The sequence below is a fragment of the Quercus robur genome, chromosome 2, assembly GCF_932294415.1.
Source record: "Quercus robur chromosome 2, dhQueRobu3.1, whole genome shotgun sequence".
Classification (NCBI taxonomy): Eukaryota; Viridiplantae; Streptophyta; class Magnoliopsida; order Fagales; family Fagaceae; genus Quercus; species Quercus robur.
The window spans coordinates 64395708-64407625 of NC_065535.1; the positions used below are offsets into that span (position 1 = coordinate 64395708).

Genomic DNA, 11918 nt, shown 5'->3' on the forward strand with positions numbered 1-11918 from the left:
CGATCCACAAGCACCGATCTCCCTAGCTCCGATTAGGCTCTGATCAGGCAAGACCCATACCCACGAGCTCCGATCAAGCGAGACCCAAGAGCTCCAATCGTTCTGATAAGCACCGATCTGTCTCTTTTTTGTTTTTCCGTTTGGGTTTGTTTGTGTGTGGGTGTGTTTGTGTATCTTTTTTTTTTTTTTTTTTTTTTTTAGCAAGTATATCTCTGTGTTGATTTTTCTGTGAGGATGTGTTTGTGTGCATCTGAGGAAAAGTTTTTTTTTTTTAGCAAGTATATCTCTGTGTTGAGTTTTCTGTGAGGATGTGTTTGCGTGCATCTGAGGAAAAGAAGATGAGGAGTTGAGGTCGTTGTGCATGGAGAAGAGAGAGAAAAATTGGTGCGAACGGAAATTAATAAAAAACTAAATACACATGCTACAGTGCCCGTGTAAATTTACACGGGTACTGTAGCTCGTTGAAAATTTTAGATGATTATACACGATTTTAAATGGACTGATGTAGTGTGTTTTTTGCTTCAAAATGTGTAAAAATGGTCAAAATGTGTATTTTACACATTTATACACAATTATCCAAGAGCTGATGTGAATGCTCTTATAATCTTTATACAGTACAATAGTTCGGCTTTATCACAAATCATACCAAACATTATTAAAATGTACACGTTCTAAAATTTTCAACAATAGTTCTTTCTTTAACTACTCGGAAATTATTCAATTTATTGTCACCAAGCAAAATCTCATATGTTATCTCTACCTCTTATATATATGCAATTTTTTCCTCATAAAACTTGAACTAAACCCCATTAAAATAGTGGCATATCCCTCTTAGCCATTTCATCAAACAGCTATATAGCATACTCAAAAGCTAAAAGTAATTTCGATCAAATGGGCATTTTACTACAACCAACACTAGCCAATCCACCATAGATTTCATACATTAGGTGAGCTTGAAAATTAAACCAAACCAAAAAATTGCAACAAGAACTCACACATGGAGGAATGGAAAAACAGAGAGCAGTAAAAAAAAAAATGAAAGAAAAAAAAGCATACCAGCAATGAGATGATGGTGGAACAAAGACTCCAGTGGCAAGATGAAGATGGGACATAGAAAGAGATTTGTGGAGAGAAAGAGGGTGACGATGAGTAGAAAGAGATTTAGGTTTTTTCAGTATAGGCCAAGTTTGCGTAATATCCAAATCCTACTTGAAAAATTCGAGTAATATCCAAACCCAACCTAATTACCTTTTACCCATGAATAACTTGGTATTACCCGGAACATTTGGATCAGATAGTGTTGGATATCCAAGTGTTATTAAGTATATAACACTTGGAAAACTCAGTCGCAAACTTGAAATTCTAAGGCTTGAAGTTCATTACCAAGGTATCAAAGTTACAAAGCGTGTATTGATTAGCTTTAAAAAATATGATTTGGCGAAATGCTGTTAGTGAGACTCAAAACACATTTCTCCAGACGACTAAAAAATTTGATATGGCAAAAGGAAAATACTAGAGTTATAAATTATTTTACAACATTTTTTATAAACTACGAATATGGTGAATAGTTAATGATAAAAAAAAAAAAAAAAAAAAAAAAAAAAAAAAAAAAGCGATATTAATGATAAGCCCAAATAAAATAATAAGAACTTGCTATACCAACAATTTAGAAAAAAATATTAAAAAATAGCTTTATTCTCAACAAATGATAAGAGAATGATACGAGACTCCAAACATCTTTCTCTTGCGTTAGGTTGGTGGTAGGGCCTATTGGAAGAGGATATTGCAAAGGTTGCTCTACCAATTCACATATGACTGAATGATTGACTAAGTATCCGTTTGGTATAATTAATTTTGCCAACTTATTGTACTATTCAGCTAAAAATTACTATTCTTTTAGATGAGTTTCTTTCTTCTTCTTTAGACGATCTTCTTGGGCGATGGTACATTTTTATTTTCCCCATAGTTCAACAAAAATATAAAATTCATTTATAAATAAGTTCTTTACATCCTTCAAAAAGGTGCATACATTTCAACCCAAATTCAAAATAACAAAATTAAATAAAATATTTATATGAAGGTTTAGAGATTTGGGGTTTGTAAAGTTTCAATTTACAATTATATCAGTTATAAGTTTTTGTAATTACTTTTTTTTTTTTTAGTTTAAAATATAGGTTGGATATAAAAGGTATTTGAAAAATATAAAATAAAATGAATATTTATTTTTTATACGAGTGTTGAGGTCCAAAATATCACAATATTGTATCAAGGTCCAAAACAATACAAAGTTGAAATTTAAGAACCATTTTGGGCTTTCAAGGAAGGGGTAAGGCCCAAACTCGCCAATTAAGGACTACTTAAAATAAGTAGGAAGGGGCCTAAACACATGAATGGGTAAGCTTTGGGCCTTATGAAACAAAGAAAAAAAGGGAAGCTCGGCCCAACCCTTAAGAGAGAAAATTGCTGGGGAACTTAGAAAGAAAGCTGAACCAAGGTACCTGGGGATTCCCAGAAACCTGGGATCCTTAGAATATGCAGCAAGAGACCAGCTAGGATTGAGATAACTCAAGGGAGCATGCCCATGAATACAAAGAACGAGAGCAGATATGTCCCAGCACTTCATGGAAAGAAGTCTAGTACCTTGGGGAACACAGGGAGATGGACCATGAAGGAAGGTGGCTGGGAATCTTTCAGCCTGATAGAGAGAAATCTGCCCATTTAGAGAAAATGACAAAAAGTAAAGCAGCCAAAAAGTGGGTCTAAAAAGTAGTATCTAGAAGCTTTGGAGGTCAGCCCTTAGGACCTCCCAAAAGAGGAAGGCCAACTAGGGACCTTTGGTGGGGATCCTCAAAAGAGGAAAATAGTGAGAAAATAAAGAAGGGACCAGCCACCAATGTTGCTGACACAACATTGGTTTTGGTACCTAGGACAGTAAATGGAGGGAATCAGTGGTACACTAAAAACCCTAGAAATGTAATATAAAAAGGAGTGAAGCCATCAGCAAAAACCATTCAACAATAGTGAATCAGAGAGAAAAGATCCTTTTAAAAACTCCTTTAGAATTCAAAAAGGGAGAAAAGAAGGAAAACACCCTCCGAGATCCTGAGACAAGCACTAGAGGATACAATTGGATCCAAAGGGATTTAAACCTCACAAGTCTTAGAAGCCTAAAAGAGTTATCTGAGTTTGTGATTTTTGAACTTATTTAGACCTTGTAACATATCTCAGTGCAAAAGGGACATAATGTATTAGAAACTCAAGAAATAATGAAGTATTATTTATTATTTTGAGGACCCCTAACATTTTTTATTCACTTTTCCTTTACTCATATCATTCTTTACTGTTCCCTACTATGCAATACGTATATATTTTCTATGTGTTAGTGTGTATGTATTGTAGGATCCATGTTTTGTGTATAACTTGGTTCGTAATTAGCTCAATTTAGCTATGGTGAATCAAGCCCAATCCACCAAACAAAAAGTATAGGGCCCAAGATCCTTGTTTCTACTTGGGTCTAAGTACTGTCCAAAAAAAGAACCCACAACAAGTTAAATGGGTTGTATTAAATGGGTTATTTTGGGTTGAAACAAATAAATTAGCATGTCAAAGATTTCAATAGTGGGTCAGCAGGTTGACCCGCTTATGACATATTTTTTATCGTATCGCTTTAGGTCAACTCATTTATGACTTGAACCCACTAAGGTCCAACCCTAACCCATAAAAACCCATGTTGTGTTCACGGGTCATGTCAAACATTGACACCCTTAGTCTTATCCCCTTCAAATAGAGAAAATATTTGGTGCACTTGATGTGTTATACTTTCCTTTCAAATAAATGAGAGAATATGCATGATCCACACGTGGAGTTTACCATTATGTGAATAAAAAAAGTTTAATACACTAATTGTGTGTTTATATTTTTAAAGTTTTTTAATAAATCAGCCACATTAAAATTACCTTCTAGGGAGGTTCATTTGATATCCAAAAACTGCTTAGCAACAGTCGGACTACTATATACTTATAGTTTAGTGTTATTTGTAAAATTTTAATTAATTTTATTCAAAAAAAATTCATTGTTGGAACATTATTCTTGTTTAGTAATATAACTATTAATCTTTTTCATTAACGTAGATTCCTTAAATATATCTTTATTGTCCTGTTGATTTAGGGATATAAACATACACATAAACATAACCATACACTACAACATTTAAACTTTTACTAAGTTATTAGTTTAGATTGTAGGTGCAAGGCACATGTTTGATCATTTTAATGTTAGCATTTCAAATTTCATACCAATTGGTGTAGGTGGGGTTAAGTGTTATAACATCTTTATTTTTAAAATGCTTGATATGTGTTTCATTATATTGTATCTAAAATATATAATTACTATGAAAAATCATGATGAAAATTAATTATATACCGAATATGATTCAAACATTCATATGGTGATGGTTCTTCTTAATCAGATTTTCCATGATCTTATTAAATGCGATCAAACTTCCCCTGATTTGTGAAAGGCATGTCGAGGAGGGGCATTCAAGAAGGTCTACAGACTCTATTACTAGTAATTAAACAGGGAGGTTGTGACATAATTATATTCCAATTTCTTCATAAAACATCTCGCACTATCAAAAGTGTGCCATCAAACAAAAACTCAAGTCCATATATTTCAAAAAAAAATTCTTTATCTTCTAACACCTTAAATTCATCCGCAATATATACAAGATAGATTGACACATTGCCTAAGTCCAGACCTATAATAATCTTGAAAATTCAAAGAATCAATGTCGTGACAAACATATTCTCTTTTTGCCCCTCCAATAATAATAATAATAATCAAAACAAAGAAAGTTAAAATCTTAAATAAAAAATATGTTAGAACATATTTGTGCTCAAAGACTCTTACTAAATACAAATGCGTATGAGGTTATGCAATCAAAGCCTAAATTTATGAATACAAATGTACATAATGAAAAATTTATTTAAAAAATATGAAATGCAAATGACTCTTTGAAAAATTGTGTGCATTGAATATACAAAATTGTGTACAAAAAAATGTGTTCATTACTTGAAAATTTGTGTTCATTATTTGAAAAATGTGTACATTGAATGCACAAATATGTACATTCTTTAAAAAATTGTGGTTGCACAATGAGTATATGCTAAATAATAAAGATATATTTTTGACTAACCTATGTTTAGGTTTATGTTTATATTCTTTAGGCATATCATTATCCAAAGCAACCCGGTCACTATTCTTTTCACCAAAAAGTTACTTTATCTAATTTACATAACTACTTTAACAAGACACACTACATCCCATTATCTATCCTCTTACCAATTTATTTATTTATTTTTAATTATTTATTTATTATTTGTTCCCAACAATCAAGTTAAACTGAGATCGAGCAATAATTATCCAGATAGACCCAACAATGAAACTTAATGTGTTCATAGACATAAGTACCATGAGCATGAATATACTTCATGTGTGATATTTTTTATCAATAAGTGGTTGAGTCACTAAGATATTTCTTGGATCTTCCACAACTGAATTGGTAGAGAATTCATATGAATAGAAGTTTGCACCATAGCTAGAAGAAATAAAAGTCTTGCTACGAAAGGTCTAAATACCTTGTCATAAACTACGGCATGCAATGAGGAAAATGAATAAATAAATAAAAGGCAAAAATGTCAAGCGACCACCTGTGCCCTCATGAAAGAAATCTACAACTGATCTGTGCCCTCTTGACCCTTGCCCTTAGTTTAATGGAGGGTGGGTACATCTATAAACCTTAGTTGAATAGATTGCGATTTCCCCGTCTATAGACCTGGTACTTCCCATGCACACACTTTTCACTTCTTTTTCTTTTTCTTTTTTAATTTTAACAATCTGTTTCTAGTTTATTTTTAAATTAAATTAATTTCTTGGTAAAAAATTGTTTTGTTGTTTGTCTTTGTAGTTGGTACCAAGTTGTGAATTTTGGTTAGTCATCAAGATGAAGAATTGCTGATCATAAAAGGTAGAATATAAATTGAAGCCCGATCTGTGCACATGCACATCCATTAAACTTCCTTAATTGAAAATAATAATAATAAGAAGCCCGATCTGTGTAAGTGTAACAACTAACAATCAAGCTCACCATTCATCTGGCATGTAATTGATGCTGGTACCCTCTCACATCATTGGATGCTGCCAATTAAGATCAAGGCAAATCAACAACTAAAGACAAGAGAAACAATAATCAACAATGAGCAATGGCGACTCCAAGAATACTTCTTAGGGGAGTCATTTAAATTCGTGTTGAAGAGGTTGATAAGGAGTTCTTAGTAAATAATTTTTTTTTAATCTTGATCATTATGATAATATTGATGAGATCTTTCGTAACCTATGATCCAAATGAATATTTTTTTAAGTAAATAGTGAAAATTTTATTTTAAGGTATTCAACAAAAAAAAATTGTAAAGTGTTATATGAAAAAAAAAAAAAAAAAAAAAAAATCACAAGTCAGGGGTTCATTTGAACCCCCTGAACACCAAGTGGCGCCGCCACCGACAATGAGCCTTGGCAGCTTGTATGTCTAGTGTTATCAACATTGCAAATAGAACAAAAAAAAGTGAGAGACTCGGTATACTATAATTAGTAAAACATAAAATGGAATACAAAAGGTGGGATAAAAGATATGTATTCAAATAGGAAATGTCAAACTGAAATCAGGGTTTTTCAATTTTTAATTATTAGACTAAAATAATTTAATAAAATTAAATATGAGATGGCAATAAACTTTTGATGATGTGGTATTTTAAGGTATAATGACGTCAATTTGTAAAAATTCTTGTAGTAAAAATGTAGTATCCCAATGTTAATTATGTGCAAATAAATATAAAAAATTACACTATTTTCTCATTCTGATTTGATCACCAATAATAACATAATAATCTTCCCATTCTCCTGACCACTTAATATTGATAAACTACAGCCTTGGTCACAAAATCAAATGACTTGTAAAAAGTAAAAACTACATCAAAATTAGCTGACAATTTGTCAAAAATGCACTCCACGCCATAACACAGCTAACGAGGCTTCATTTCTCTCTTGAAAAACTAGTGAAGTTCAACATGGATTTTTGGTACAGTTTGGTACCCTACCATATGCATGCATTTCTGATGTGTGCCCATGCCCATTGGAAGGCCAAAGCATGAAACTATTTCAATAAGCATGAGCTAAAAAAGGCAGTGGAAGCAAAGAGAGGTAAATCATTTAAAATGGTTTCAATTGAATTACATTGTCAAAACAACTAGCCCTGTGAACTCACTGAAATTTGAAGCTGAGCTCTTCACAAAAGTAACAAAGTTAAAGCTGAAAATTAAACGCTGCTAGCTTCTTATATCTATGTCTACTCAAACTAAATTCCAAAGTTCTTCTCAAGTACTTCTGCATCCTTAACAAGCCTGCATTAATCTCTCAATGGGTAAGTGAGATCCTTCCAGCAACTTGGTCAAGGTCTCGCCGGCCACTTGATGTGATTTTCCTCCCACTGGCAAACAATAATAGAAGTTATTTTAAGTACCAAAAGTTTATGGGATATTAGATTGATGATATACAGTCATCACATGATGTCTCAACTCTCATGAAGAACTTCATCATACAACAATACACGATTGAATCATTTAAACAAAAATTCTTTCAGAATTTAGAATAAAAAGAGTCCCTTCCCAAAATGATTCAGACTCAGCACTGTAAGACTAAGTTACAAATAAGCTCTTTTCACTGTGACTAGAAAGACAATAAAAATTTGTCTTAATTTCCTTGGGTAATAAAAAATATGTTTTATTGATGCTTTCTTTTTCTTTCTTTTTTTGATAAGTATTTTAGCGATGCTTTCATTTTATACTGTACAGAAGATTGAATGAAATTTCCAATCCTATTAATTAATATCCCAAAAAGAATATGCCTTTCATCAATAATAATTATAAAATTGGATATATTTTACCTTTATAAATGGAGCATCAACTTGTGACAGTAAAAAAAGAAACATATTAAAAACCTTCTTTTTCTTTTTTTCCCCAACCGCACAGTTGAGGAAATGAAGGGAAAATTTGGGGGTTAGAATAATCCAAACATTAAGTCATAATTACATCATTGACTTGCTTTTTTCCATTCTTTAGCAACAACAACAACTCAATGCCATTCTTTAAAAATGAACCCAAATCAATGCCAAGGATACTTACCCTTTTGAGTCAATTTCAATGATGTTCAACTTCTGTAGTTGCTGAAGTATGTGACGAGCAATAGAACCACTGCTTTTACAGAAATGAGGTGGACGACTGCCATTTCTCTTGCTTCCTCCATAGATCCTTCTAAAGGCACCCACACCAAGACCCCCCCTCAAGTAGATCTTCCTTGCCATGGAAGCTATTGTGCAAATTAAGTTAATGAAAAAAAAAAATGCTACCGAAAAACGCATTAAACTATAAATATATTAGTGTGCCAGCATGCATGCACACTTTTTTCTAGAGGGAGAGAGAGATATGCATGCATACCAGCTCTAATGTAGTACCAATCAGGGTCATATGGAGCAAGCTCCTTAAATGTAGCAGTCTTGACAAGATCAGTCCATTCAGGCAGCTCGACCTATTAGAAAACGGGAGACACAGAAAGAAAACATAAGAACACCACTAGGCCCACTACCACCACCTAATAATGTATGATAAAAAGTTGGTGCCTAGTATGGATTGACGAGTCAAGCAACAGGTTTCAGCATATAAGAAGCAACCAAATTACTGTGACATATAAAAGGAACGAATATGAACCATGCAATTACACTAATCCTATGGCCTGTACATCAATATCCATGAAACGTCTCATTTCAATAACATGGATTATGAAGATATTAAGTGCTTTTTCACCTTTCATGATGTCACCAATAACAGTAATAGTCACAAAAGAAAAAGGCAAAACACATAGTTGAAAACTGCAGAAGCATTTAAAATGAAAAGGCCATAAAAATATTAGGGAAAAGATATTTGTTGTAGCTACAAGTCTACAACACATAAACATTATTCAAATGATCATCTTAAAGTTAGCCTATGAAGTTTGGTCATGGTAAATATTATTATGAAGTTTGGTCATTATACAACATATATGAGATTGCCTGAGATTACATTTGGAGAAGCTAATCTAAAAACTATTCTAAGTTATTATGTCATGTCAATTTTATAGAGCAAAACCTATAAAAATAGCAGCATGGCTCAAAACTACCAAAATCATAGAAATCACATTATAAAGTTTTACAAATATAAAAAACACACGGAAAACAATCTGCTACACAGATTAGTCAGGGTCGGCCACGTATTCTTCTTCATCATTCTATTCTATCCAAAGTCACACTCTTTGTTACTTCCTTAATTGACACGTCATTTATATTACTTCTACTAATGTTATATTTGGTCTTCCTCTAATTTTTTGTTCCCTCAACTTAAATCAACTCACTTTTTCTAACCAGTGCTAATCATTCTCCTCTAAACATGACCAAATCATCTCAAACAATTTTCCCTCATATTTTCATCAATAGGTTCTACCTCTATCATTAAGTGAACTTCCTCATTTCAAAAATTTGAATTCTATCTTTTCATGTATTTCCACTTATCAATCTTCACAATTACACTCATTTTATGAATATGTCAATTCTTAATAGTGAAACATTCGGTACCATAGAGCATAGATGGTCTTCTAGAAGTAATTATAAAATTTTCCCTTTAACTTAATAGGTATTCTACAATCACACAATATTCCAAATGCGCTTCTCCACTGCATCCACCCAACCCTTATCCTACGATAAGGACTATCTTCAATCTCTCCATTTTGTGAATTATTGACTCAAGATATCAAAAACTCTTGCCCTTTAGTATCTCCTGGCCATTGAGTCTTATTACCCTTCATCTTTGTCTCTACTATTACTAAACTTACATTCGATGTAATCTGGTTTAGTCCTAATCAGTTTTAAATTATAGATCTTCTTGCCAAACTTCTAACTTGGCATTACCTTCACCTCTACTTTCATCCGCTTAAACTATATAATCTGCAAAAAGCATACACCAAGGGACTTCCTCTTGAATTGATATAGTGAGTTCATCCATTATTAGTACAAAGAGACATGGTCTGAATGCTGATTCTTGATGCAAACCTGTAGCGATAAGAAATTCACTTGTAATGACTAGTGACAACTCAGTCGTTCATTTTTTTAATCAACCTAATATACTTTAGGGGAACTTCTTTCTTTTCCAAAACCTACCACATAACCTCTATAGGGACCCTATCATAGTCTTTGTATAGGTCATATATGATCTATATTGGCCTCACTATATTTTAAACCCAAAGCATGTCTGAAATTACTTATAAAAGCATCCTAGAGATATGAAACAAATAAACCAATTACATAAAGAAGAACTACTCCACTGTTCTTTACACCGCATTTTCCATCCTAAGAAGGACCATCACACATCAATGTAAACAACCCTTAAAACAAGAAGTTCCAGAGAATGTTTTTTTTTTTATAACATAGGAGAACTTCACTCAGATTAGTTGCACGTCGCAGAGCATACTGTACAACAATCCTCATTGTTAATCAAACTCCTACGGGCAACTGACCCCACCCGCCAGAACCAGTTAACGGGTAATTCAGGGGCTTTTCACCCCTGACGGGCTAAGCAGTTTATCCTCATGCCCAGGAGGCAGAAGTTCCAGAGAATGTTAAAACTTAAAAACATCATTTCAATTCCTTCAAAAGTGAATCAAGTTTTCCAAAAAGCCATCTTTGAATCAAACCCAAAAATGGGTACTTGGGTTTCCTGAAAAAGATGATTTTTTATTTTATTTTTATTTTTAAAAAATTTTCATTTTTCACATTCACATAAAAGTATATGCCATTGCCTAAAAGAAAAACCAGCCCATTAAATGGTTAACCACAAATACTGAATAGAACAACCACTTCCACTACTAACACAAAGAATTAATGAAAACAGAAAGTACAAGCTACAGGTTCATAAAACAATAGATATACGAATCTACATGAAAAAAAACAAATGCTTATGTAAAGAGAGAGAAACAGACCCGTCCAGAGCGTTTAAGGTGACCAGCATAGGCCTTGACGAAGTCGTGAGGGGACACATCTTTGACCATTTTCGCCGTCTCCATCTTCTTCTGATTGCTGCTGCTGCTGCTGCTGCGGCGGAGCTCCTACAAGATGTGTGTCGCGCGTGTAAGAAAATACGCCTACTATATATATATATATATGATGAGATCAACAAGGTCTAGATATTTATGTATTTGACTCAACTATACTTTTAAATTCCATTTATGACCTCAAAATATTTTTTTTTCACAACCTTTAATTGTTTATTCTTTTAATTTAGTCCTTCTAAGTTTTAAAAAATAAAAACACCTCAATGTGGTTTAAATATAGACATTTTGTAGGGTAATTGGAAAATCTACTACTTTTTTTTCTTTTTTTTTAAGAGAGTTTTAACCTATGGCGTCCGCTCCTATAATACTATCCATCTTTATAATCTACAATTTTTTTTTTAAATTGAAGCGATTTATTTTTATTGAGCTGTTCATATAATACCACATCAATTATCGAAGCTTATAATTTTATATACACCATTATTTATATATATATATATATATATATATATTATTGAATTTAAATTTTATTCTATATTTAAAAAATTCATTAAAATCTTGGCACATTATATTTTTTACAAATGGCATAATATATAGTTTTGTATAATTTTAGAATATATATCTTTAAAATAATAAATAAATATAAAAGCTAAAATATATAGGCTCTTGTAAAAAAAAACTATCACAATAAATGCATATTAATAATTATCAAATTTCATATTTTATATTTA

At 32.3% G+C, this 11918-nt stretch overlaps 1 protein-coding gene across 1 annotated transcript; it reads right to left on the bottom strand.

Moving 5' to 3' along the window:
* Positions 1–7239: 7239 nt before the first annotated feature.
* On the bottom strand, positions 7240–11302 carry LOC126714466 (40S ribosomal protein S19-1-like). Its single transcript, XM_050414625.1, has 4 exons — positions 11116–11302; positions 8547–8637; positions 8235–8418; positions 7240–7540 (listed from the first exon to the last, which is right to left on the bottom strand). The coding sequence occupies exons 1-4, from the start codon at positions 11197–11199 to the stop codon at positions 7468–7470; spliced, it is 432 nt and encodes a 143-aa protein (XP_050270582.1). The 5' UTR covers positions 11200–11302; the 3' UTR covers positions 7240–7467.
* Between the last annotated feature and the right edge of the window lie 616 nt (positions 11303–11918).

Bases quoted from the DNA above. Each gene is read 5' to 3' on its own strand.
- LOC126714466 (XM_050414625.1), bottom strand. From the start codon at position 11,199: ATGGAGACGGCGAAAATGGTCAAAGATGTGTCCCCTCACGACTTCGTC. The intron at 8,638-11,115 runs GTCTGTTTCTCT...GTTTTCTAATAG, and splicing joins ACCTTAAACGCTCTGGACGG to GTCGAGCTGCCTGAATGGAC. The intron at 7,541-8,234 runs GTAAGTATCCTT...ATTGTTTGCCAG, and splicing joins ATTGAAATTGACTCAAAAGG to TGGGAGGAAAATCACATCAA.